This window comes from Sapajus apella, unplaced genomic scaffold (genome assembly GCF_009761245.1).
Source record: "Sapajus apella isolate SASKATOON/1434 unplaced genomic scaffold, GSC_monkey_1.0 scaffold13, whole genome shotgun sequence".
Taxonomy (NCBI): Eukaryota; Metazoa; Chordata; class Mammalia; order Primates; family Cebidae; genus Sapajus; species Sapajus apella.
Window position 1 is genome coordinate 6493997 of NW_022436953.1, and position 26892 is coordinate 6520888.

A 26892-nucleotide genomic window follows, 5' to 3' on the forward strand; every position below is an offset into this window, starting at 1 on the left:
ATATGTGTATGTAGGCCAGGTGCGGTGGCTCATACCTGTAATCCTAGCACTTTGGGAGGCTGAGGCAGGCGGATCATGGGGTCAAGAGATCAAGTCCATTCTGGCTAATGTGGTGAAACCCCATCTCTACTAAAAATACCAAAAATTAGCCGGGTGTGGTGGCACCCACCTGTAGTCCCAGCTACTCAGGAGGCTAAGGCAGGAGTATTGCTTGAACCAGGAAGGTGGAGATTGCAGTGAGCCAAGATCGTGCCACTGTACTTCAGCCTGGCTTTTCAACCAAGGGAGTAACAGAATCTTATGGACAAGATCACTGGCTGCTGGGTTGAGAAGGGAAAAGAGCAGGTGTAGAAGAGGAAAGATCAGGCAGGAGGCCACTGCAATAATTTCATTCCAGAAATTACTCATACCAGAAACTAATCAGAGAAGTTTGATGCATTTACAAAAGGGGGAGAAAATGTGCTTGTAGAATACAAAAGAGGTAGAGAAACACTAAACATTTTGAATGTTTTAAGTTTCAAGGAAAAGACCGATTTGGCAGCTATTCTGCTATCTCGTCACCTCCAGGTGACGCTGGGAGTACTGGGGAGCTAGGTTTCCAGACCTTTTTCTTCTTGAGTGACCTATGATCCTAGCAGAATTTGGTCAGTGTGATTAAGAATGAGCCTCTGTGGGTCCCTTTAGGATGTTTGCCCCCTTCCATTTCCTAAACTTGCCTGGGTGCCTGTTGGGAATACAGATTCGGGGCCCTTCCTATTCTGTAAATATGGGAAAGGGTCTAGGAAATACATGCTTTTAGCAAGAATATGTAGGGGTTCTATGACTAGGAAATTTGGGGAACTGTCCCTCTGACCGCCCAATCCGTAACTCCTGCACACTTTTTGGGGTATGTCCCTGACGGGGAAAGCGTTGCAGGGCGCTTGTGCGGCCCGCAGGTGGCGCCACGTGACCGCAAGCCGCAGAGGGCGCGCGTCTCCTAGAAGAGGCGCGAGGACTGCTGGTCCGCAGCTGTGCAGGGCCACCGACGCCGCTTACCCCTGCGGAGCGCAGCGCAGGTGGAGTGGGGGAGTGCGGCCGGTGCCCCGGCTTTTTAGGCTGTCTAGTTGGCTTCTTGGGCTCCCGGGGCAGGAGGGCGCCGAGGCTTTCTGCCTAGAAATTGAGAACTGGAGATCCAGCAAGCTGATGCGGCGGGAACTTGCCACTTCGTGCCGCAAGGCTTTGGTCCAAACCCGGCCGGTCCAGGCGCCGGGATCTACTACAGGGCCCCCTGTGGAGCACCGGCCCTGCGGACAGCTCCTTCCTATTGGCAGGGGGACGGAGGCCCCGCCCCTTTTCCTACAGCGCTCATCTTTCACTGGCTCTCGAGTCCCAGCTGGCCACGCCCCCTCCCCTCGCACATACACAAGAGTCACGCGCCTTTCAGTTGGAAACTTGGCGTGCAGAGGGGGACGGTGGCTCTCATCGCCCCACCCACTTACCTTGCCATTGGTCCGCGGAGCAGCACACGGCCACGCCCCCATTCCAGCCCCCTGGCCAGGAGGGCGGGCGCCCGCTCGTGATTGGCTGGTCGGCCTGCCTCTCGCGGGAGCAGCCGGCGCTCCTCTCCCTCCTTCTGTACCCTCCTTCTAGCCTCGGGGTTCCTCAGCTGGCGGAGGTCGAGTCATTGTCAGTCAGGGAGGCGAACTGCTGAGCACTGGCCGCGGGCGCTCCGTTGCAGTCTCGCCCAGGGGCTGGTGCCTGTGCTCGCGCCGCCGGGTGGAAAGGATGAAGCCGCAGCTGGAGCAGCCCCCCTATGATTGGCTGTGGCGCTTGTGAACCCAAAGTAAAGATGGCGGGCGGGCAGGCAGCCGCCGCACTGCCCACTTGGAAGATGGCGGCTCGCCGCAGCCTCAGCGCCCGCGGCCGGGGGGTCCTGCAGGCGGCTGCGGGGCGGCTGCTGCCGCTGCTCCTGCTGAGCTGCTGCTGCGGCGCGGGCGGCTGCGCAGCGGCGGGCGAGAACGAGGAGACGGTGATCATCGGGCTGCGGCTGGAGGACACGAACGACGTGTCGTTCATGGAAGGGGGGGCGCTGCGGGTGAGCGAACGGACCCGGGTCAAGCTGCGGGTGTACGGGCAGAACATCAACAACGAGACGTGGTCCCGCATCGCCTTCACCGAGCAAGAGCGGCGGCGCCACAGCCCTGGCGAGCGCGGACTGGGGGGTCCCGCGCCGCCGGAGCCGGACAGCGGCCCCCAGCGCTGCGGCATCCGCACCTCAGACATCATCATCTTGCCCCACATCATTCTCAACCGCCGCACCTCGGGCATCATCGAGATTGAGATCAAACCGCTACGCAAAATGGAGAAAAGCAAGTCCTATTACCTGTGCACGTCGCTCTCCACGCCTGCCCTGGGCTCCGGCGGCTCAGGGTCCGCGAGTGGCGCCGTCGGGGGCAAGGGCGGCTCGGGGGTGGCTGGGCTCCCGCCTCCCCCGTGGGCCGAGACCACCTGGATTTACCACGATGGCGAGGACACCAAGATGATCGTAGGCGAGGAGAAGAAGTTCCTGCTGCCCTTCTGGCTGCAGGTGATCTTCATTTCGCTGCTGCTGTGCCTGTCGGGCATGTTCAGCGGCCTCAACCTGGGGCTTATGGCCCTGGACCCGATGGAGCTGCGCATCGTGCAGAACTGCGGCACGGAGAAGGAGAAGAATTACGCCAAGCGCATCGAGCCGGTGCGCAGGCAGGGCAACTATCTGCTGTGCTCACTGCTGCTGGGCAACGTGCTGGTCAACACCACGCTCACCATCCTGCTCGACGACATCGCCGGCTCGGGCCTCGTGGCCGTGGTAGTCTCCACCATCGGCATCGTCATCTTCGGGGAGATTGTGCCTCAGGCCATCTGCTCCCGGCACGGCCTGGCTGTAGGGGCCAACACCATCTTCCTCACCAAGTTTTTCATGATGATGACCTTTCCCGCTTCCTACCCGGTCAGCAAGCTGCTGGACTGCGTCCTGGGCCAGGAGATAGGCACCGTCTATAACCGGGAAAAACTGCTGGAGATGCTCCGGGTCACCGACCCCTACAACGACCTCGTTAAGGAGGAGCTGAACATCATCCAAGGGGCGCTGGAGCTCCGCACCAAGACGGTGGAGGACGTGATGACCCCGCTCCGGGACTGCTTCATGATCACCGGCGAAGCCATCCTGGACTTCAACACCATGTCTGAGATCATGGAGAGCGGCTACACCCGCATTCCAGTGTTTGAGGGGGAGCGCTCCAACATCGTGGACCTGCTGTTTGTCAAAGATTTGGCCTTCGTGGATCCAGATGACTGTACTCCCTTGAAAACCATCACCAAATTTTATAACCATCCCTTGCACTTTGTTTTCAATGACACCAAGTTGGACGCTATGCTGGAAGAATTTAAGAAAGGTGGGAAATTTTGGTATCTTTCATTGGCTTGCTCTTTCTCTCTCCATCCTCCTCCCTACTTGAGTCCCCTACCCTCAGACCAACCCCCCAAGGCGAGTTGACCGGGATTTCTCCTCTCTCTTAATTGCAAAGTTGAAAGGGTGGCGTGGATTTGGGGATGGATTGAACTAGTAAGTGCTACTAGGTTCTTTAAAAGCACAAGACAGCCATCACTTACTTTTTCCCATTATGGCTGTGTAATTTCATTGCATGACACTTTTTTTGTGTGTGTTTGTGTGTGTCCTTTGTGTGGGCCTCTGATCTTGAGGAGTCTGCTGCCTTTGTTGTCTGGGTTGTTAGTGGGTAGGTGAAGGTAGGAGCTGGCTGATGCCATGCCGTTTAGTTGACTTTAATCACAGGCATTTGGAAAACATAGCTTTTGTAAACCCACTGCAGTCCTTTTCCTCCTCCTCAAACGTCCACACTGGCCTTTCAAAGATTGGAAGTACATTTTCTATAGCTTCTGTTCCTGCTTGCCTGGCGACTTGTGGGGAAGATTGAGGTCTGCCTTTGAGGGTAAGGAGTGGGTGGGGTGAACTAAGTACCACCAAAAAATTTACCCGTTTTGGATATGACTTCTCTTAGCTATTAAAGAGTTGTTTTTGTTGTTTTTAAACTAAAGTTAGTTATTAATATGTAACTTTGAAAGACTAGAGATGAGTTAGCTTTTTATGAGGCTGTATCTCCTGTAGCCTTCTTCACTATTTTACATTTATCTAACAACAGTTAGCAGTTGCCCAAACCAAGTGTGATTTTGGCAGAAAGCTTGAGCCTTTGACAGCAGAATGATTCCCTCTATTAGGGCTTATTTATTTCTTGACTCTTTCAGTTTAAAGTATTCTTTTTTTAACCTTGATCACCGATACATTAAATTGAAGTATGTCTCCAAGTCAACTCTCACTGTTTCAAGGTGCTTATACAGCACATCATTTCTTGCATTGTGGTATTTGTTTGTTTTACCATATAATGAACAGGTAAATAGCAAATCACACTATTATTATTGAAGTTCTGAATGTTTCCAGTCAATAGTGTTATTTGAAAACCAAGGGATGCTGAGTTTTTGAATTATGATGATGTTAGTGCATGTGCCGGTATTGAAATGTGTATGTAACCTTTCATTACCTGATAGTCCTCAAAAGTGTTCCTTCTTCAAATAGAATTTTGATCACTGGTAGTTGTCTCTCCTCTGAAGATGGTGGTATGTACCTGGTGACAGCTCACTGGATATGATGATCTGAACATACTTAAAGAGCGTATGGTTGTCCTAATTCCATTTTTCTGGTTGAATGATGTCCTTTCTAGAACAGGATCACATTGTAGTAATTTTTATATAAAGGGATAGAGTAGAATGTGCTTTGAAGATTGGTATATTTGCATTTAAAAGCAGAAGGAGGTTCTTCTAGTTTCTTAAATATTAAAAAGAAAATATCCAGTATCTCTAGGTGACATAAATTATTTTGGGGGTATCATTCTTTCACAGCTAAGTTGTTAATTAGAGCATCTAACTTCTTTCATTTTGCAGTAATATCTGTAATATAGAAAGATACATTGGAATGTTTGGAAATGCCCCTAAAAGTCTTTCTATTGCTAAATTTCCCAATATTGATACAGATGATCTAGTGCATGATATTTTTTATTACTCAAAATTTTGCACATTTACTGATGGATTGATGACACTAGTTTGTACTTCTTGCTGAAGTCTTTTCTTCACTTCTGTATCTTTTTACCTTGAGAATTTAGTATTTTACCTCACAGCTCCTTAATCCTGCCCAACTCAAAATTTCAAAATTCATATTATTTTGAAATCTGTGTTTGACTGACCTTGAACAACTTTTCTATGATGGATTTATTTTCATGAGGAGCTCTTTTTCCTTCAAAATTACTTAGTATTTTTTTGAAATGTATTCTTTAAATGATGGAATTACTAATATTTCCCCATGAATTCTAGAAAAATAATAATGCACAAGATTTTATTTTTGTCTTTAATGAGAATGATGTATTTGGTAAGAAGATAGTCCAAGTTGGCTGGGTGAGGTGACTCACACCTGTGATCCCAGCACTTTGGGAGGCTAAGACGGGCGGATCACAAGGTCAGGAGATTGAGACTATTCCAGCCAACATGGTGAAGCCTCTTCTCTACTAAAAATACAAAAAAATTAACTGGGTGTGGTGGCGTGCACCTGTAATCCCAACTACTCAGGAGGCTGAGGCAGGAAAATGGCTTGAACCCGGGAGGCGGAGATTGCAGTGAGGGAGATCGAGCCAGTGTACTTCAGCCTGACAACAGTGTGAGACTCCGTCTCCCAAAAAAAAAAAAAAAAAAAAAAAAAGAAGATAGTTCAAGTTAAAAGCATATCTGCAAGCTCATGGAATATTCGGAAGAGCAGACAAAGATCGTTGGTTGCAAATGGGAAATTTAAGCCATGATCTTAGAAGGACAGAATGAGTATTTGTTACTTTATGGGAATAATTGAGTTTTTCACCTTTCCTTTCCTGGATTTTTTTTTTTTTTATGAGTTTGGTTACTTTAACCTTACTATTAGTTGTATTGGTCCTTTTTTTATGGCTGAGTTTCAACTGATGTGTCATTTTCTAAATCGTGTCTTCATTTTCTAAATCAATTATGACATAATCTTAACAATCAACCCTTTATTGTTTTTCTCTACTGAATAATGGTGCATTGGATGGTTTGAAGACTTTTTCTTCCTCTACCTCTCTCCTAAATTCCCTATTTACAAAACAAAAACAGAAACAAAACAGACACCCCAGCAATGCCAACTGTAACTCCGCAAACTAGGTTAGATCATAAATCCAGATCTCATTGAAAATTATTCTTTTGGCCAGGCATGGCGGCTTATGCCTGTAATCCCAGCATTTTGGGAGGCCAGGGTGGGCGGATGGCTTGAGCCCAAATAGAAGGTTCTGTAATGTGGGAAGAAAAGCAACCTTTATATTAGTATATGTGAATGTCTTCTTTCATCTTTCTTTTTTTCTTTTTCCCAAGAGACAAGGTCTCACTATGTTGCCCAGACTGGATTCCAACTGTGAATGTCTTTTTTTCTCTGGCTACCAGGAAACTCTTGGCTTTATTTGAGGTTGTAAGATAGTAATTGTGCTACTTTTACAGTTTGATCATGATGATGGTGATGATTATTACTTACCTATGTATTGTGTGCCAGGCGCAGGGGCTAGGGCTTTATATGAATTACCTTGTTTAAATTTCACAATAGCTGAATGAAGTATTATCTCCATTTTACAAATGAGGAAATTGACTCTTGAGTGAAATGATTTGTTAAAGGTCACTCAGTAATTTGTGCCTTGGAGTTTTGAGTTTTAACTTGGGTCTTTGTGATACCAGGATCTGCTCTCTTAACCTCTCTATTATGCTGCTCTCCTTGATCCTGGTTTGATATTTCTAGTTTACTGAGTGTGAGGTTTAGCCTTTTGTCTCAACACTGCCTCAGAGTCTATCGGGAAATAGAAAAAAAATGTGTTTAAACATATATGGCCTTAACCCAATGCTTCTGTGGTATTGTTCATAACAACTGGTGTCCCCTTTTTTGCCGTTAAAACAAATAAGTTTTTTGGCCTATGTGATCCTAAATCTAAAGAATTGTGTTGACAGTGTTTGCATGTCAAGCATCAAGATTCATTTTGGAAATGTTTGATACTAACACTGTGTTGTACTAGTGTGCTTCTTCCATGGGCTGCCCTACAACTGTTTTTCCCATAGCTAAATATGTAATAATGTTTCACTGTTGGTTTCTTATCTGTTTCTGTTGCAAGGGTCACAGAGTAATTGGTCAAATTCAGTTTTACTGTGTTTTAATCTTGGTTTTTATTTACATTTTTGAATCTATCTGTATAACTGGTTGCTAATGAGCATCCTTTACACAACTCTGCTTTCTGTATTCCATGCAAGGAGCCTTTCTCTTTTAGGTGTGTGTGTTAGTTTTGTAGCTTCTTACAAGTCCAAATAAGAGAATGAATTCAGTAAATACCACTAGAGGATTATGAGAATTTTAGAAAAACTAGAGCAATGTAGTGTAGGGGGAAGGAAAAGCAAAATGAAACGCTGCCACCTTTGTGTGTGGAAACCTTGTTAGAGGCTCTCCATTCACCTGACAAAACCGTCCTCACAAAAGATTGGGCCACCTGGTTGTCTCTGCTGAGGTGCATTTGAAGAATTAGTAACCAGTTACTGTTTCTTTGTTTTTCTTTTAGCTTTGTAACAGTTGCATTGCAGTATTGCAGAGCATGCTATTTACAGCTGGTAGGGACTCAGCCAGCCTCTTTTCTAGCTTTTTCTTAGTTGAGAACAGGTGGGATCACCAGATAATGTTGTTCTTCAGAGAAGGAATTCACTGTGCAGTTTTCACCTAAGATATTAGGTAATTTCTTTGTATAACTCAGCAAGTCTCTCCATATTAATATGCTGAGCGCCTACATACATTTTTTTCTCACCAAATTAAGTGTTCTATTTGCCTTGAGTCTAGGAATTTTTAAAAAAATTTATCGATATTTATTAGGGTCTTGCTGTGTTGCCCAGGCTGGTCTTGAACTCTTGGCCTCAAGCAATCCTGCCATCTCAGCCTCCCAAGTTGCTGGGATTACAGGTGCATGCCACCATGCCTGGTTAGAAGATGTTTTTACTGGTGTTTAAATATGTCACAGGGAGTGGATATATTTGTTTTCATGATCTTATACATTTATTTTTGTGCAGTATCATACATTAAATGATTGTAATTTTGTGTGTTTTCAGAACACTATTATGAAATACCCAGAAAGTATAGAATCAGAGCTGGAAGGCAGGCAGCTTGAGGATTATCTTGTCCATGTTTGCCAGATTTACCTGATGATAAATAAGATTTACTCTTAAAAAGAATAAGGTCTTTGGCCTCACCCAGAGACCTCCTGAATTAGGAAAGGGCTTTGGAATCCATGTCGTTTACAGTTTCCCTGGGGTACTTCTTATGGTTAGGTGAGTTTAGGAAAAACTGGTCTAGTCAGCCTCTTGATTAAGAAAAGTAAACCCTGGGAAAGAGAAAAAACAAAGTAATGACATTTAGGGCCACCTACCTAGCTAGTAGCATCAACTGAACTAGAATCCACGTCCCTGACTTCTAGATTAGAGTTTTTTCTGCTCCAGCAGGCTGGTCTTCTGGTCCCAGGCTGTTCAGAGATGAAGGTAGCAGCGTCACTGAAAAAGCAAATAGTCAGTGTTACCATTGGTTTTTATTTGTCTTGTGATTTTGCTGTCAATATTTTAGATGACCTGGATTTAAGCAATTTTTGACAAGCATTTTATTATATAGAAAATAAGTCCAAGTGTGTGAGCTCATTTTTATTTAATTTTATGTTTCATTTTTATCTTAGTTTAACTGAGTTTTTACTTTATTGTGGTTAGACTAAGAGGGTATTTTAGGAAATGAGCATTGATACCTAGATTATTTGAAGCCTCAGGTAATTAAATAAAAGATATTTCATTTGATCTAGTTTAGTTTGGATATCTCTTAATGATTTACTTTTTCACTGATTTTTTTTTTTTTTTTTTTTTGAGATGAAGTCTCACTCTGTTGCCCAGGCTGGAGTGCAGTGGCATGATCTTGGCTCACTGCAGCTTCTGCCTCACAGGTTCAAGCAATTCCCTGCCTCATCTTCCTCAGTAGCTGAGATTACAGGTGCCCGGCTAATTTTTGTATTTTTGTAGAGGTGGGGTTTCACCATTTTGGCCAGGCTGGTCTTGAACTCCTGACTTCATGATCTATCCTCCTTGGCCTCCCAAAGTGTTGGGATTACAGGCATGAGCCACTGTGCCCAGCTGATTGTTTCTTCTGTGAGAGTAATGATGATTGGATTTGGTTAGAACTATGGGGGTGAAACTTCCTCGACTCTTTTCATTTCTGTTCACAGTACATACAGATCTGTAAAATTTCCATGGAAATGTTCATCAAAGCATTTGAAATCTATGTACTATGCATCTATGTACCTTCTGTGCCACACCCCTCCCAAGTTTTAAAAAATAAGGTAAGCTAATTTCTTACAGAGAATCATGCTGTTTTTTAGAAGTTATTATGTTACTGGGATCATTGAAGTCTGAGCATAAGCATTTAGGTGAGGAGAGACCATAGTTAAATACCAGCTCTGACTGAGTAGGAGCTGGATGGAGCAGGAAAGGACCTTGTTTGTGTTTTCTCTTGGTTTTTTTTTTTTTTTTTTTCCCTGACCACGTTTTGGACATATTCTCTTGGTTTTTATGGGATTACACACTACCTTTCCTGCCCTACAAAAGGGCCTCTGAATTATTTAAGTTCTGAAGCATTCTTAGCTATTGTGAGGGACTGGTTAATTTTTAATTATTAGTAAATCTAAACACAATTTAAAATATCATTAACCAGGAAAACCCACAAAACAGACTGAACTGTTTTGTGGGTTTTCCTGCCTTTACTTATTTATTTTTGAAACAGGGTCTTAGTCTGTCACCCAGGCTGGAATGCAGTGGTGCTGGTTTAGCTCACTGCAGCCTCAACCTCCCAGGTTCAAGTGATCTTTCTACCTCAGCCTCCAGAGTAGCTGGGGCCACAGGCATGCGCCACCACACCTGGCTATTTTTGTATTTTTAGTAGAGATGAGGTCATGCCATGTTGCCCAGGCTGATCTTGACTCCTGGGCTCGAGTGATCTGCTTGCCTTTCCCTTCCAAAGTGTTGGGATTACAAGCATGAGTCACCATGCCTGACCCCTGCTTTCATTTTAAATATAAAATTTTATGTTTACAGGTGTGAGCCACCACACCTGGTCTTACATAAACTTTTAAGAGTGAACCTGTGGAGTGTAATTAGATGCATAGGTACTTATAAAGTAATATATATTTTTCAAATGAGCCCTTTTCTCCCTCCCTCCCTCTCTCTCTCTCTCTCTCTCTATATATATATATATATATATATATATGTATGTATGTATATGTTATTGATAGCAAACTTCCAATTCAGTAAGATTTGCTTGACATATAGAGTACTATTAAACTCAAACACATGGAAGCAGATCACTAGCACTGAATACAGTTTTTTTAAAGTATTGTCTTTTCATCTTTTTTTTCCTCAGAACACACAAACGAGAAACCCCAAATCATACCAACACTGAAGAGACAATAAGAAGCATTATTTCTTTCAACATCTCAGACATTGGCAACTCTAGGATGTCTATATAGGATAAAAAGAGGTAGCAATTGGCCAAGCGTAGTGGCTCACGCCTGTAATCCCGGCACTTTGGGAGGCCCAGGCAGGCGGATCACTTGAGGTCAGGAGTTCCAGACCAGCCTGGCCAATGTGGTAAAACCCCATCTTTACTAAAAATACAGAAAAATTAGCTGTGTGTGGTGGCGGCCACATGTAATCCCAGCTACTTGGGAGGCTGAGGCAGGAGAATCACTCGAACTTGGGTGGCGACAGTTGTAGTGAGCCGACATCGTGCCACTGCAGTCCAGTCTGGGCAATGGAGTGAGACTCTTTCTCAAAAAAAAGTAGGGGTGGTGGCAGGCTTCAGGAGGAACTAGATGTTTGTGGTCTAGCATAGGTGTCAATGGAAAATGGGGATGCCAGACCCTCTCTCTGTGTTACATTAGTGCTATGATTGAACGTAAACCCTGTTGTAATGACTGTGAGATCTTCATATCATCATATTTAACCCTCCCTTGCTGTCTTTCTGAGGCGGGAGTGCTTCTTTTTTGAATTCATATGCAATGGGGAGGATAGCATCTGTTAAATGCAAAGGTTAAGAAAAATGCGCTCTTCCTTGATCTGTTTTGGACAAGTAACTTATCCTCTTTAACCATAAGTTTTTTTCATAGTAAAATGGGGATATTTTCTTTTTTTTTTTTTTTTTTGAGACGGAGTTTCGCTCTTGTTGCCCAGGCTGGAGTGCAATGGCTCGATCTCGGCTCACCGCAACCTCCGCCTCCTGGGTTCAGGCAATTCTCCTGCCTCAGCCTCCTGAGTAGCTGGGATTACAGGCACGCGCCACCATGCCCAGCTAATTTTTTGCATTTTTAATAGAGACGGGGTTTCAGCATGCTGACCAGGATGGTCTCGATCTCTTGACCTCGTGATCCACCCGCCTCGGCCTCCCAAAGTGCTGGGATTACAAGCTTGAGCCACTGCGCCCGGCCCTAAATGGGGATATTTTCTAACTCACATGATACTTAGTAAGAATTATTATGCTAATAAATGTAAAAATGTTTCTAACAGTACCTGGCACTTTGTGTTTAGTTAACCAGTATTTTTATTATAACAATTCTTTCTATAGGCTCTTGGTTGTTACCTCAGTCTGCTTGTGCTGCTATAACAAAATACCACAGATGGAGTAACTTTAAAATAATAGAGGCCGGGCGCGGTGGCTCAAGCCTGTAATCCCAGCTACTCAGGAGGCTGAGGCAGGAGAATTGCCTGAACCCAGGAGGCGGAGGTTGTGGTGAGCCGAGATCGCGCCATTGCACTCCAGCCTGGGTAACATGAGTGAAACTCCGTCTCAAAAAAAAAAAATAAAATAAAAATAAATAAATAAATAAATAAAATAATAATAATAGAAATTGGCCAGGCGTGGTGGCTGACGCCTATAATCCCTGCACTTTTTGAGAGGTTGAGGCGGGTTGATCACCTGGGGTCAGGAATTTGAGACCAGCTTGGCCAACGTGATGAAACCCCCTTTCTACTAAAAAAACAAAAACAAAAATAAACAAACAAACTAACTAAAAAAACTAGCTGGGTATGGTGGTAGGTGCCTGTAATCCCAGCTACTCAGGAGGCTGATGCAGGAGAATTGCTTGAACTGGGGAGGTGGAGGTTGCAGTGAGCTGGGATTGTGCCACTGCACTCCAGCCTGGGCAACAAGAGTGAAACTCTGTCTCAAAAAAAACATATGTATTAGAAATTTATTTCTCAGTTCTAGAAGCTAGGAAGTCCAAGATCAAGACATTGGCACTGGCATCTGATGAGAGCCTTCATGTGACATCTTCACATAGCAGAGAAATGGAAAGTGAAAAGGGGCCTAAGCTAGTTCCCTCCAGCACTTTTATGAACCACTGGTTTAGAGCCCTCATCACTTTCCCCAAAGGCCCTATCTCGTCACCACTATGGGGATTAAGTTTCAACATGAATTTTTGAGAGGAAACATTCAAACCATAACAATTGTTCTTGATCTTTCTCTTGACTAGAGCTTGATAGTCAAGAGAGACATTTTGACATTTGTCCTTATAGTTATTGGTATTGAAATCACAAAAGTGGCTAAGCTGGCTGGGCACGGTGGCTCATGCCTGTAATCCCAGCACTTTAGGAGGCCTAGGTGGGCGGATCACTTGAGGTCAGGAGTTCAAGACTAGCATGGCCAACACAGTGAAACCCTGTCTCCACTAAAAATACAAAAATTAGCTGAGTGTGGTGGCATGTGCCTGTAGTCCCAGCTATGGGCTGAGGCGGGAGAATTGCTTGAACCCTAGGGATGGAGGTTGCAGTGAGCTGAGATCGTGCCACTGCACTCTAGCCTCCAGCCTGGGCGACAGAGCAAGACTCCATCTCAAAAAAGAAAAAAAAAAGTGACTAGGCTGAGTGTAGTGGCTCATGTCTATAATCCCAGTACTTTAGGAAGTCTTTAGGAAAGCTGGGGCAGGAGGATCACCTGAATCTAGGAGTTTGAGGCTGCAATGAGCTGTGATTGCATTACTATATTCTAGCCTGGGTGAGAAAGCAAGACCATGTCTCTTAAAAAAAAAAAAAAAAAGTGGCTAATTATTATAGATTTTTTCTTTTCCTTTTTATTGTGATTGAATCCCAAGCTTTGTTATTTTCCCAGCAGTTGACAAGGTGACTACATGCATATATATTTTTAGGAAAACAGAACAATTTACTACAGGTTCTACTTTCCCTAGAGTAAGAATACTGAGTTTAAAATAACTATTCATTTCTCTTTAATCATAAGCAACTGAAAAAGACAACAAGTCTTTTGACTTGAGTTGTTTATCAATTCCTCAGTTGACGGACATTTAGACAGTTTCTACTTTTTATTATGATTGGCCATTATGAATAATGCTGCTATGAACGTTAGTGTGCATTTTAAAAGCAAATGCTCATGGATTTTGGGAGCCCTTGAATAACCAAAGGCTTTTAAGACTAAAGGAAAATCAAAAAAGAAAATATTTTAATATTGATTGCATAAAAAGCATGAAAAATGGTAATATCTAATATAGCAAGTTTGTATTGCTTATGGCAGTGTAAATTTTTTTTTTTTTTTTTTTTTTTTTGAGATGGAGTCTCACTCTGTGGCCAGGCTGGAGTGCAGTGGCATGCTCTTTGCAATCTCCGCCTCTTGGATTCAAGCCATTCTCCTGCCTCAGCCTCATGAGTAGCTAATATTACAGGTGCACGCCACCACACTCAGCTATTTTTTTTTCCTTTTTTTTTTTGAGATGGAGTCTCACTTTGTTATGCAGGCTGTAATGCAGTGGCATGGTCTCTGCTCACTGCAACTTCTGCCTCCCAGGTTTAAGCAGTTCTCTACCTCAGCCTCCCGATTAGCTGGGATTACAGGCGCATGCCACCACACCCAGCTAATTTTTTGTATTTTTAGTAGAGATGGGGTTTCACCATCTTGGCCAGGCTGGTTTTAAACTCGTGACCTAGTGATTCACCCGCCTTGGCCTCCCAAAGTGCTGGGATTACAGGCATGAGCCACCTCTTCTGGCCGCTAATTTTTGTAATTTTAGTAGAGGCAGGGTTTCACCATGTTGGCCAGGATGGTCTCGATTTCCTGACCTCATGATCTGCTTGCCTGGGCCTCCCAAAGTGCTGGGATTATAGGCATGAGCCACTGCTCCCAGCCAGCAGTGTAAATTTAGAATAATTTTGGAGGGCAACTAGGTGTCATAAAAATGATTTAGTAATTTTTTTCCCCTAAAAATACTAATTCAGTGATCCAAGAGAAGAAAAGAGCTATGTTAGCTTTTTATATTATATGTGTATCGCAACATTATGTATAAACAGTGAAAAACTGGAAATAAATATATAGCACTTCAAGGCAAGGCTTAGATGAGAAAGAGTTAAGAAAATTATAAATGTGAACTATTTCCAACCATTCAGTGATAATCTTGAAGGCCATGTAGCAATAATGGGAAAACTTACACTGATTATTTGCATGGAATGTAGACACGCAAAAATATATACATGTGTATACGCTTGAAGGTAATGTGGAAAAAGTGAAAATAGTTGATGTATTAGGGTGGAGTGATCATAGCCAGTCTTTGTGAAAATCTCCTTGTTAACTTTGTACATGATATACCTGGAAAAAATTCAAATCTGCTAAGAACATTATGAATCCTGATCTTGTGAAAACTAACCATTGCTCATATTAAGGAATTCATTCCATTTCTCTTGAGGAACGTTTTACTGCTGAAACAATTGGTTCTTTTTTAAATTTTTAAAAATGGAGACATAATTCCCATACCGTAAAACTTACCCCTTTAAAGTGTATGATTTGATGCTTTTGGTACATTTACGAGGTTGTGCAATCATTACCATTGTCTACTTCCAGAGCATTTTTATCACCCCGAAAGAAACTCCATACCTGTTTGCAGTCACTTCTCATTTCCTGCTCCCACTAGTCCCTGGCAACCACTAATTTACTGTCTGTATGGATTCGCTTATTCTGGACATTTCATATAGCATGGAAATGAAATGTGGCCTTTTGTGGCTGGCTTCTTTCATTTAACATATGTTTTCAAGGTTCATATGTACCATGTATTGGTATTTCATTCCTTTTTATGGCCAGATATTCAGTTTTATAGATATACCACATGTTTTGTGGCCAAACATTCAGTTTTATGGATATACCACATGTTGTTTATCCACTCATCAGTAGACAGACATTTCGATTGTTTCCATTTTTTGGCTATTAATAATGCTTCTATGAACATTGTTGTGCATGTCGCATTGTTGAACAAATCCCAGCCTAGCCTGGAGGTAAGTCAGTGGTTTTATAGAATAAGACTGTGATTTAGTTTGGGCATGTTATTGGAGTGAGTTCTGAGAAACTTAGAAGTGTGTGAGTCACAACTACCTTCCTTCCATTGGTCTGTACTGGGCTTCTGCCTCAGTGTCCCTGCTTGGTATGTCTTGATGAAGGATGCTTTAAATAATGAGGAATAGTACAGGCACAGAAAACCAACCTGTTATATAAAGCAAGCTGGCCATAGAGCTGGAGCAGGATCTCAGAAGCCCTTCTGTTAGGCCAGGTGTTCATCTTTTAGTTGTTAGATTGTGGACATGTATTTCTAATTCTCTTGGGTATATACATGAGAATAGAATTGCTGGATTATATGGTAACTCTATTGTTAACTTTTTGAGAAACTGCCAAACTATTTTTCAAAGTGGCTGCACCATTTGACATTCCCACCAACAATGTATGAGGGTTCTAATTTCTCCAGCATCCTCACCAGCACTTGTTATTGTTGAAGATAGCCATCCTGGTGAGTGAAGTGGTATCTCATTGTGGTTTTGATTTGCATTTCCTTAATGGCTTAATGAAGTTGGGCATCTCTTCATGTGCTTATTGGGCATTTCTTTTTTTTTTTTTTTTTTTTTTTTTTGAGACGGAGTTTCGCTCTTGTTACCCAGGCTGCAGTGCAATGGCACGATCTTGGCTCACCGCAACCTCCGCCTCCCGGGTTCAGGCAATTCTCCTGCCTCAGCCTCCTGAGTAGCTGGGATTATAGGCACACGCCACCATGCCCAGCTGAATTTTTGTATTTTTAGTAGAGACGGGGTTTCACCATGTTGACCAGGATGGTCTCGATCTCTTGACCTCGTGATCCACCCGCCTCGGCCTCCCAAAGTACTGGGATTACAGGCGTGAGCCACCGCACCCGGCCTCTTATTGGGCATTTCTATATCTTCTTTGGAGATACGTCAATGCAGTTCTTTCGCCCATTTTTAACTTGGGTTATTTGTCTTTTTATTGTTGAATTGTAAGAGTTCTTTTTATATTCTGGATACTAGTCACTTGTCAGATATATGATTTGTAAATATTTTTCTCCCATCCTATGTGTTGTCTTTTTACTTTCTTGGTAGTGACCTTTCAAGCAGAAAAGGTTTTAATTTTGATGAAGTTCTATTTGCCTTTTGTTCCTTTTTATTTTTTTCCTCTTTTTTTGAGCAATCGAGTTTTACTACGTGCCCAGGCTGGTCCTGATTTCCTGGCCTCAAGCAGTCATCCAGCATTGGCCTCCCAAAGTGCTGGGATTACAGTTGTGAGCCACTGTAACCAGACCTATTTTTTTTCTTTTGTTACTTATGGTTTTGGTGTCATAGCTAAGATACCATTGCCTAATCCAAGGTCGCAAAGATTTATGCCTGTGTTTTCTTCTAAGAGTTTTATAGTTTTACCTCTTTCATTTAGGTCATTAATCCATTTTGAGTTTTTATATATGATGTGAGGTATGGGTCCAACTTTATTGTTTTGCATGTGGATATTCAGTTGTCCCAGTACTGTCTGTTGAAAATACTACTCTTTCTCCATTGAGTTGTCTTGACCCACTTGTCAAAAATGAATTGGTGGCCAGGTGCGGTGGCTCACACCTGTAATCCCAGCACTTTGGGAGGCTGAGGTAGGTGGATCACTTGAGATCAGGAGTATAAGACCAGCTTGGCCAACATGGTGAAACCCTATCTCTACTAAAAATAAAAAAATTAGCCAGCATGGTGGCACACACCTACAGTCCCAGCTACTCAGGAGGTTGAGACAGGAGAATCACTTTAGCCCAAGAGGTCAAGTTTGCAGTGAGCTGCGGTTGCACCACTGCACTCCAGCCTGGGTGACAGAGCGAGACTCTGTCTCAAAAAAAAAAAAAAAAAATTGATTTAGAATTGTTCTAAGTTCTCCCTTAAATACACAGAAGAAACAAACAAACAAAAAATTTGACTATACATTTGAGGGTTTACTTCTGAACCTTAAGTCCTGTTCCGCTGATCTTTAATCTTATGTCAGTACTACACAGTTTTGATTATTGCAGCTTTGTTAGTAAGTTTTGAAATTAGGAAGTTCGAATCCTCCAACTTCATTCTTTGTCATGATTGTTACGGCTGTCGGGATTCTTTGTATTTACATGTGAATTTTTCATGGATCAGCTTGCCCATTTCTGCAAAAAAAAAGGCAGTTGGAATTTTTTTTTTTTTTAAGACGGGGTTTCACCATGTTGGTCAGGCTGGTCTTGAACACCCAACCTCAGGTGATCCGCCCGCCTTGGCCTCCAAAGTGCTTGGATTACAGGCATGAGCCACCACACCCGGCCCAGCAGTTGGAATTTTGATAGGTGCATTGCATCTGTAGATCAATTTGGGAATATTGCAGTGTTAACAGTGTGAAGTCTTCCATCCATGAACAGGGATGTCATCTCATTTATTTAGGTCCTCTTTAATTTCCTTCAGCAGTTTTGTAGTTTTCAGTGTGCTTGTAATCCTTTTGCTATCTTTATTCCTAAGTATTTTGTTTATTTTTTGATGCCATTGTAAATGGAATTGTTTTATTAATATTATTTTCAGATTGTTCATTGCTAGTATATAGATACACAAGTGATTTTTGTATGTTGCTCTTGTATCCTGAAACCTTGTGGAACTTGTTAGGTGACAAATGGCTCTTAAAATAGAAAAATGCCTTTAAAAAACATGAGTTTGTTGAGGTTATCTTACATTTACTTGTTTCACTTGCTTGTAGTAGATTTTATTTTTTCTTTAAAAAGTAGGGATTTTTACTTGCCACTTGTATATGTAGAGATTGAAATACCCACAAGTGGTTATTGACAGTTATTTAGGAAATTTGATAGAGAAGAGTGTATATATATGTGTGTGTGTGTGTGTGTGTGTGTGTATATATATATATATATATATATATATATTTATATATTTGAGACAGGGTCTCATTAGCCTATAAATACGTATTAATATCTGACACAAAATCAAGGATTAGTCCAGGAAGAAATGGATATGGAATTGGAAAGATGCACATCATCAGGCACTTCTGTGTTTTTATTTGTTTGTATTTGAGACAGGGTCTCCCTCCACTGCCCAGGCCGGAGTGCAGTGGTACAATCATAACTCACTGCAGCCTCAAACTCCTGGGCTCAAGCAATCTTTCCACCTCAGCCTCCCAAGTAGCTAGGACTATAACTTCCTGCCACTGCGCCCAGCTTATTTTAATTTTTTTTTTTTTTTGGAGGACAGAGTCTGGCTATGTTGCCCAGACTGATCTTGAACTCCTGGCCTTAAACAATCCTACTGCCTCAGCCTCCCAAAGCACTGGGATCATGGATAAGCCACCATGCCTGCCATAAAAGAGTAAAATTTCTATCCCAGAGTAGATAAAGGAAAAGAAGAAATCAGTTGTATAAAGTGTCAGTCAAGGCAAAAAATATGGCTGTCTAGAGTTTGGGAGCGAATCTACTTCTTTTCTGTTTCTTTCTTTCTTTCCTTTTTTTTTAAGACGAAGGCTTGCTCTGTTGCCCAGGCTGGAGTGCAGTGGTTCAATCTCTGCTCACTGTAACCTCTGCTTCCTGGGTTCAAGTGATTCTCCTGCCTCAGCCTCCCAAGTAGCTGGGACTACAGGCGCCTGCCACCATGCCCAGCTAATTTCTGTATTTTTAGTAGAGGCGGGGTTTCACCATGTTGGCCAGGCTGGTGCTCTTGAACCTCTGATCTCAAATGATCCACCTGCCATGGCCTCCCAAAGTGCTGCGATTATAGGCGTGAGCCACCTTGCCCAGCCTGAGCCACCATGCCTGACAGAATCTATTTCTTTCTGCTATTTAGAGTGGCTTTATATCAGTCTAGGGACTTGGGATTGGAGCTGAGCACAGAAAGACTGGCTAATACCTAAATAGTTTTATAAACCAGGTGTTGTGGCACACACTATAGTCCTGGCTACTTGGGAGGCTAAGGTGGGAGGATCACTTGTGCCTGGGAGTTCAAGGCTGCAGTAAGCTATGATTGTGTTACTGCATACCAGCCAGGTGACAGAGTAAGACTCCTGCCTCTAAAAATAAAAAGTTTTAAAAATGATTTTTAAAAAATGCTTTAAAAAGTTTAAAAATGATTTTGGGCTGGTCGTGGTGGTTCACGCCTATAGCACTTTGGGAGGCTGAGGCAGGAGGATCACTTGAGGCAGGAGGATCACCTGACGTCAGGAGTTCGAGACCAGTTTGACCAATATGGTGAAACCCTGTCTCTACTAAAAATAGAAAAATTACCTGGGCGTGGTGGTGGGTGCTTGTAATCCCAGCTACTTGGGAGGCTGAGGCAGGAGAATCACTTGAACCTGGGAGGTAGAGGTTGCAGTGAGCCGAGATCATGCTATTGCACTCCAGCCTGGATGACAGTGAGATTCTGTCTCACGAAAAAAAAATAGATTTTGGACTAGGCATGATGGCCTGTAATCTCAGCACTTTGGGAGGTGAGAGGATTGCTTGAGCCCAGGAGTTTGACCAGCCTGGACACATAGGACCCTGTCTCTACAAAAAAGAAAAAGAAAATTACCTTAATGTGGTGGTGCATAACTGTGGTCTCAGCTATTTGGGGGGCTGAGGTGGAAAGACCACTTGAGCTGGGAGGTCGAGGCTACGGTGAGTGGTGATCACACCTCTGCACTCCAGTCTGAGTGACACAGGAGACCTCATCTCAAAAAAAAAGAAAAAGCTTTTGTAGTACCTCTCTTCTCTACATCAGTTTATCAAGGGTTTTATTTTATTTTCAAAGACTAGAAGAAACCCTGACTTTCAGTTACTCTGTATTTCATACTGCTGTGAGCAGCATGGTTCTTTAAAAAAAAAAAAATTTTTTTTTTGAGACAGGGTCTTTCTTTATCACCCAGGCTGGAGTGTAATGGTGCAATCAGAGCTCACTGCAGCCCCCGTAGTCCTGCAGCCACGGTTGACTACCGGGGCTGAAGTAGCTATGTCCACGGGCACATACCATGGCACCTGGCTATTTTTTTTTTTTTTTTTTTTAAGAAGACAAAGTCTCACTCTGTTGCCCAGGCTGGTCTTGAACTCCTGGCCTCAAGCAGTCCTTCCACCTCGGCCTCCTAAAGTGTTGGGATTATGATATGAAACACCATACCTAGCCTAGCACTATAATCCTTGAGGTTTTTGGGTTCCAGGTAACCAGAAGAGACAAAATGAAAGTCTGTGTGTGGGGGGGGCGGGGGAGGAGGTTTCATTTTGGTGCCGTGGGGGTGGGGGGCTGGTAATCTGAGAGGGAGAATGTTTTCCCATGCTAGCAAAGACAGACTGAGGGCATCATCTGATCTTTATGGGAGTGCACAAAGCCTCAGTTTTTCCATTTGTCCATCTGCAATCATAGAAACAATGTGCTGACTCAACTCGGAGCCTCTGCAGAGTGGCATTTGGGTTTAGACAGTCCTGAGAATCATGCAAGAGATGGAAATATTTGAGCAGGTCTTAAGAGGTAAAATTAAAACTAAAAACAACTAGAACAAGATAGCAGCTCTCTTATCTCTTTCAAAATGATTTCCTTTAGTCACTAGTGTACCTCCTTGATGTAAGGTTTGGCAGGAATAATTTCATCTCTGTTGAGTTGATAACTGAGCAGAGAAAAAAACCCTGCCTTTTAGTCACTGCATTTCATCCTGCCATCACCAGTCTGATCCTTGAGGGTTTTGGGGTTCCAGGTAAACAGAGGAGACAAAATGAAACTCTTTTCTTTCTTTCTTTTTTTTTTTTTTTTGGTGCAATGGGAATGGGGGAGATTGGGTGTGCAGAGGGGTGAGATTCTTCCAGAAACAAGTCAGTTGGCTAAAATACTCTTTTAATGATACTGTGTGGACCATCTTCTGCTTAGGTTTGCTTTTTTACATTTTCATTTGTTTATATATACATACATTGACCTGCAACAACTAGAAGAACATTTTTCAAAATGTTAACTAACAGTGACTATCTTTTGATATGGTGGGTTTAGGGGAGGAAGTATGTTTTTCTGTGTTGCTGCAAGGTTTTCTTTTTAAAGCATGTATTTTGTAATGTTTGGAGGAAACCAAATCCATCAAAATGTTATTAAAGTACAAGTTTTATAAGCTGAACCACTCATTGAGGTATGGAATTGAAATTGAGCTTATTAAGATGAAACTCATAGGTTTTTTTTCTTGAGGAATGTGGAATATTTTATCTTTTTTCTTAACCACCGTGTTGGATGAGTGTTTTTCTTTTCTTTTCTTTTTTTTTTTTTTTTTTAAATAAAACGGGTTTTCACCATGTTAGCCAGGATGATCTCCTGACCTTGTGATCCACCCGCCTTGGCCTCCCAAAGCGCTGGGATTACAGGCATGAGCCACCACACCTGGCCCCTCTAATATTTTATCTTTAATGCAGCTGTGCTGTCATTTGTGTCATTTTTTCCTCCTCATTGGGATCCTTACTGTTTGTTGTGAAAGATGAGTAGTATTTTAAAGCCCATAATGTGTGTGAATGCATACTTGACAGCTTAGTAAGATTCATTTTGTGTGAGAAGTAAGGGAATTTAGGTTTTTGGATTGCATTTGTTTTCAAAACATGTTAATAGGTGAGAAAATCCAGTTTGTTTAGATTTGTATGTAGTCTGCCTGGAATGCAACTTTCTGATATTTACATGATAGCCCTGATTAAATAAAAGTTTGGTGAAAGCCAGCAGGGTTGTGTGTGCCCCATGGTCCCAGCTACTCTGGAAGCTGGCGTGGGAAGATAGCAAGTTCAAGCCCAACCTGGGCAAAATATTGAGACCGCATCACCAAAAAAAAAAAAAAAAAATTTGTTAATTGAGTTCCAATTAACAAATTGTTAATTGGAACAATTTGTAGATCTATACTTTTAACATAAAGCTATAATCCCAAGATACCTCTTAATCTGGGGATAAGATAAGAGATGATGGTTCTGGAAACTGGTGCTTCCTTTTGTCTAAATAAATTATCACTGTAAATCTAGTCTTGATTGTTAAAAGGAGACAAAAGATAAAAGGAGTGTCCTGGAGTCACCCCTTCTTGAAGCTCAGTTAATAGTTTCCAGACTACTAAGCCTACAAAATGTATATCTTACACATTTTGCTAAAATAAAAAGAACTTTTAGCTTTGATCAGGATCAAATGTTTAGTTTGTTTATACTCCTAAAATGTACATATTCTCAGACAGATAAATAAACAGGTGTGATTTTCTCTTTTTCTGGATGCATGCAGAAACCTTTTTTTTTTTGAGACGGTGTTTCGCTCTTGTTGTCCAGGCTGGAGTACAATGGTGTGATCTCTGCTCACTGCAACCTCCGCCGTCCTAGGTTCAAGCGATTCTCCTGCCTCAGCCTCCCAAGTAGCTGGGATTACAGGCATGTGCCACCACACCCAGCTAATTTTGTATTTTTTAGTAGAGACAGGATTTCACCCTGTTGGTCAGGCTGGTCTTGAATTCCTGATCTCAGGTCATCCACCTGCCTCAGCCTCCCAAAGTGCTGGAATTACCTTTCGGTGAGCCACTGCACCGGGCCTTTTTTTTTTTTTCTTTGTAGAGACGGGATCTCCCTATGTTGCCCAGACTGGTCTCGAACTATTGGGTTTAAGTGATCCTCCCACCTTGGCTTCCCAAAGTGTTGGGATTATAGGTGTGAGCCACTGCACGTAGCCCCAGAAACTTTTTATTTAACTATAGGATAAGTAAGCTATCATTTAAGTGTCTTTACTATAAAGTCTGTGTTAAAATGACGTAAAATAATGACAATGGGTGGGGCACAGTGACTCATGCCTATAATCCCAGAATTCTGGAAGGCCCAGGTGGGAGGATTGCTTAGGCCCGGGAGTTTTTGAGAGCAGCCTGGGCAAAACAGTGAGACCTCATCTCTATAAAAAAAAATTTAAATTTAAAAATTAGGCTAGGCGCAGTGGCTCCTACCTGTAATCCCAGCACTCTGGGAGGCCAAGGGAGGTGGATTGTTCGAGGTCAGGAGTTCGAGACCAGCCTGGCCAACATGGTGAAACCCTGTCACTTCTGAAAAAAAAAAAAAAAAAAAAAAAAAACTAGCCAGGCATGGTGTCGGGGCACCTGCCATCCCAGCTACTCAGGAGGCTGTGGCAGGGGAATTGCCTGAATCCAGGAGGTGGAGAGTGCACCACTTCACTTCAGCGTGAGTGACAGCAAGACTTCCTCTCAAAAAATAAAAATGAAAAAATTAGCTGAGCATGGTGGCACACGCCTGTCGTGCCAACTACTCAGGACGCTGAAGCGGGGGGATTGCTTGAGCCTGGGAGGTAGAGGCTGTGGTTGGATGGGATCACGCCCCTGCACTCTAGCCTGGGTGACAGAGTGAGATCCTGTCACAAAGAAAAAATAAGACAATACCTCTACTCCTTAAGCTAACTTTCTAAGAAAATTAAGCATTTTAGGAAGAGAAATTGATGTTTACTTACAGATGACATTGCTCTTAAATAGTCCTCTGCATATTAGACAAATAAATTTATTTTTACTGAGTTCCTTGATATTAAAAATATATCAGCTTTGACCTAATTACTCTACATCGAAGCTTGTCAGTTGACACAGAACTTCCAGCCAGCATTTTACTGCCTTCCTCTGAATATGAATGGACAGTGATAGGTCTCTGAATAGTTGAAGAGAGCCTCTAATAGGAGTTATGGAGACCAAAATAAACAAGCAGACAAAGGCCCTTAGTTGATTTAAGCCGATTTATCTCACATTACCTAAATATCCAAAAAGTCAGCAGTTATTACTTTATCTGTGACCTACCAAAGCCACTTACTGAACCAGGTATTAGCAAATTCAAAGATTTGTTGCCTTTTTCAGACATGGTGTAGGTAGGATCTTTCCTGTATTCATTCAATCTGCCTAGTTGTTTGAAGATTCCAGCCAGGTTGAAGGTTGTAAATATTTCCTTAAGGCTTACTTAGCTTCACTGCAGGATCAGAGGCTAATTTCTGGCAGAGTTCTGTGTCTTAGGGGATCATTAATGGCCTGTTTTTCCTTTCTCTTTTTACTGCAGGATTTCTTCAAGAATAGCTAGTTACTTCCTTTTCCTTGTCATCTTTAATCCTCTACAATCTTTCTTCAAACAGTTACAACCCATGACTTCCTTTATTGCCACTCCACATCTTGGTTGTCACCTTTCCTCTGTTGCTTGGCCCCTTTACTCTTTTTAGCTGTGGGTGAGGACCACTCTTCTCTGCAGGTTGGCTCCTGGAATCGAGACTGTCTGTAGCACAGTCTTGATTCTGCTGCTGTTTCTCTGACTGCTTCCTTTTTCTTTTTAGGTGCCAGATTTTCCCTTCCATTTCTAATTGAGCATTCTTCTAGATTTTATCCTTATGTCTCTTTCCATAGTCTTTTTCCATCTTGAGAAAACTTTCTTTGATTCATCTTTAACCCATAAGCATGTGTTTAGCATCACAACAAAGAACTGTGGGAGACCAAAGAGGAATTAGGTAGATTTCCTGCTCTCAGCTAACTTGAAGTACACATGAATATATACTTTTCCCCCCTCTGTATCTTTTATTTATTTATTTTTTTGAGATGGATTCTAATTCTGTCACCCAGTCTGAAGTGCAATGGCATGATCTCGGCTCACTGAAACCTCTGCCTCCTGGGTTCAAGCAATTCTTCTGCCTCAGCCTTCAGAGTAGCTGGAATTACAGGCACACACCACCATGTCCAGCTCATTTTTGTATTTTTGTAGAGACAGGGTTTCACCATGTTGTCCAGGCTGGTCTTGAACTCCTGACCTCAGGTGATCCGTCTGCTTCAGCCTCCCAAAGTGCTTGGATTACAGGCACGAGCCACCGTGCCCAGCCTTTTTTTTAAAAAAGAAAATTTTTTAAATTTATAGTTGATAATGGGGTTTCACCATGTTGGCCAGGCTGATCTTGAACTCCTGACCTCAAGTAATCCGCCTACCTTGGCCTTCCAAAGTGTTGGGGTTACAGGCATGAGCCACCACTCCTGGCCTCCCCTCTGTGTATTGTTATCAAACATAATTGATCTGTTTTGAAAATGCGGCTTTTACTTTTTGTTTTCTCTCCATTCCCACTACTACAGTGCCAGCCCTTAGCCCCTCTTATTTGTGCTTATTGTGTTTTGGGTGCACCAGAAATACATTTTATTTTATTTTATTTTAATTTTGAGATGGAGTCTTGCTCTGTCATGAAGGCTGGAGTGCAGTGGTGCCATCTTAGCTCACTGCAACCTCCGCCTTCTGGGTTCAATTGATTCTCCTGCCTCAGCCTCCCAAGTAGCTGGGATTACAGGTGCCTGCCACCATGCCCAGGTAATTTTTTATTTTTAGTAGAGACAGGGTGTTACCATGTTCTCCAGGCTGGTCACAAATTCCTGACTTCAAGTGATCCACCTGCCTTGGTCTCCCAAAGTGTTGGATTACAGGTGTGAGCCATTGTGCCCAGCCTAGAAATAGATTTTAAATGAATGAATGAATCAGTCTATTTTGATTATCATAACGCTTCTAAGATGGCTTCTTTATTTTGTCTGTCTTACTAAGAATACCTCTGCCAGGCTGATCATCCTTAAACATAGCTTTCCTCTTACCAGTTTGTTAAAAACCTCCTATAATTACAGTAATATGATATTGTCTTTTTTTTTTTTAATTTTATAAAAAAAATTATAATACATAGTAGAGATGGAGTCTTATGACATTGCCCAGGCTGGTCTTGAACAACTGGGCTCAAGCGATCCACCCACCTAGGCCTCCCAAAGTGCTGGGATTACAGGCATGAGCCACTGTGCCCAGTTGGTACTGTCTTTTAACAAATCAAAATAGCCAGGATAGAAAAAAATGATCATGTACAATTGGCAAGGCCCCATGCATCTCCTGCTCCTCCAACTTGCTTTGCCTCAGCCGCAGTGGCCTCTGGCTGTTTCCTGAGCCTTACAGGTACTCTAGGCATGCCCCTGCCTTGGGGCCTGTGTTGTTGCTGTTCCTTCTCTCTGGAATGTCCTTTCCCCAGATAGCTTTGCAGCTTGCTCCCTCCTTCCTTCAGATCTGTACTCAGATATCCCCACTTCAGCCAGGCTGTCCATGGCAGTCCTTATGATTCCAGCCCCTCTCCTGCAACTCTTATCTGCCTTCCTTTTTTTTTTTCTTCCTCTTTCTTTCTTTTTTTTCTTAGCCCTCTACTGTACTATATCTTATTCATCTTTTTTCTTTTCTTTCATCTGCCTCTCCTACTAGAATGTAAGCTCCATGAGGGCAAGGACTTGCCTGTCTTGTTCACTGCTGCGTTCCCAGGGCCCACAGCAGGGCCTGGCCCATAGGTACTCAATCGATATTGTTGAATGATTGAAGTGAATATCTTTGAGAGTGTGGTGTGAGACCAGTACTCTTTTATGCTACTGATGGTAATGTTAATTTGTAT

The 26892-nt window shown here is 42.7% G+C and overlaps 1 protein-coding gene across 6 annotated transcripts in view; it reads left to right on the plus strand.

Moving 5' to 3' along the window:
- The first annotated feature begins 1608 nt into the window (after window positions 1–1608).
- CNNM2 (cyclin and CBS domain divalent metal cation transport mediator 2) overlaps window positions 1609–26892 on the plus strand; it is a 170168-nt gene continuing 144884 nt past the window's right edge. For 5 of the 6 annotated variants that reach the window (XR_004269945.1, XR_004269946.1, XM_032281467.1 and 2 more), the window contains exon 1: window positions 1609–3413. Coding sequence is in view for 4 of the 6 variants with exons in the window: in XM_032281467.1 (XP_032137358.1) it covers window positions 1793–3413 (1621 nt within the window). In the remaining 2 variants the exon portion in view is untranslated. The remainder of the gene's footprint in view (window positions 3414–26892) is intronic. The other variant, XM_032281469.1, reaches the window with a different exon arrangement.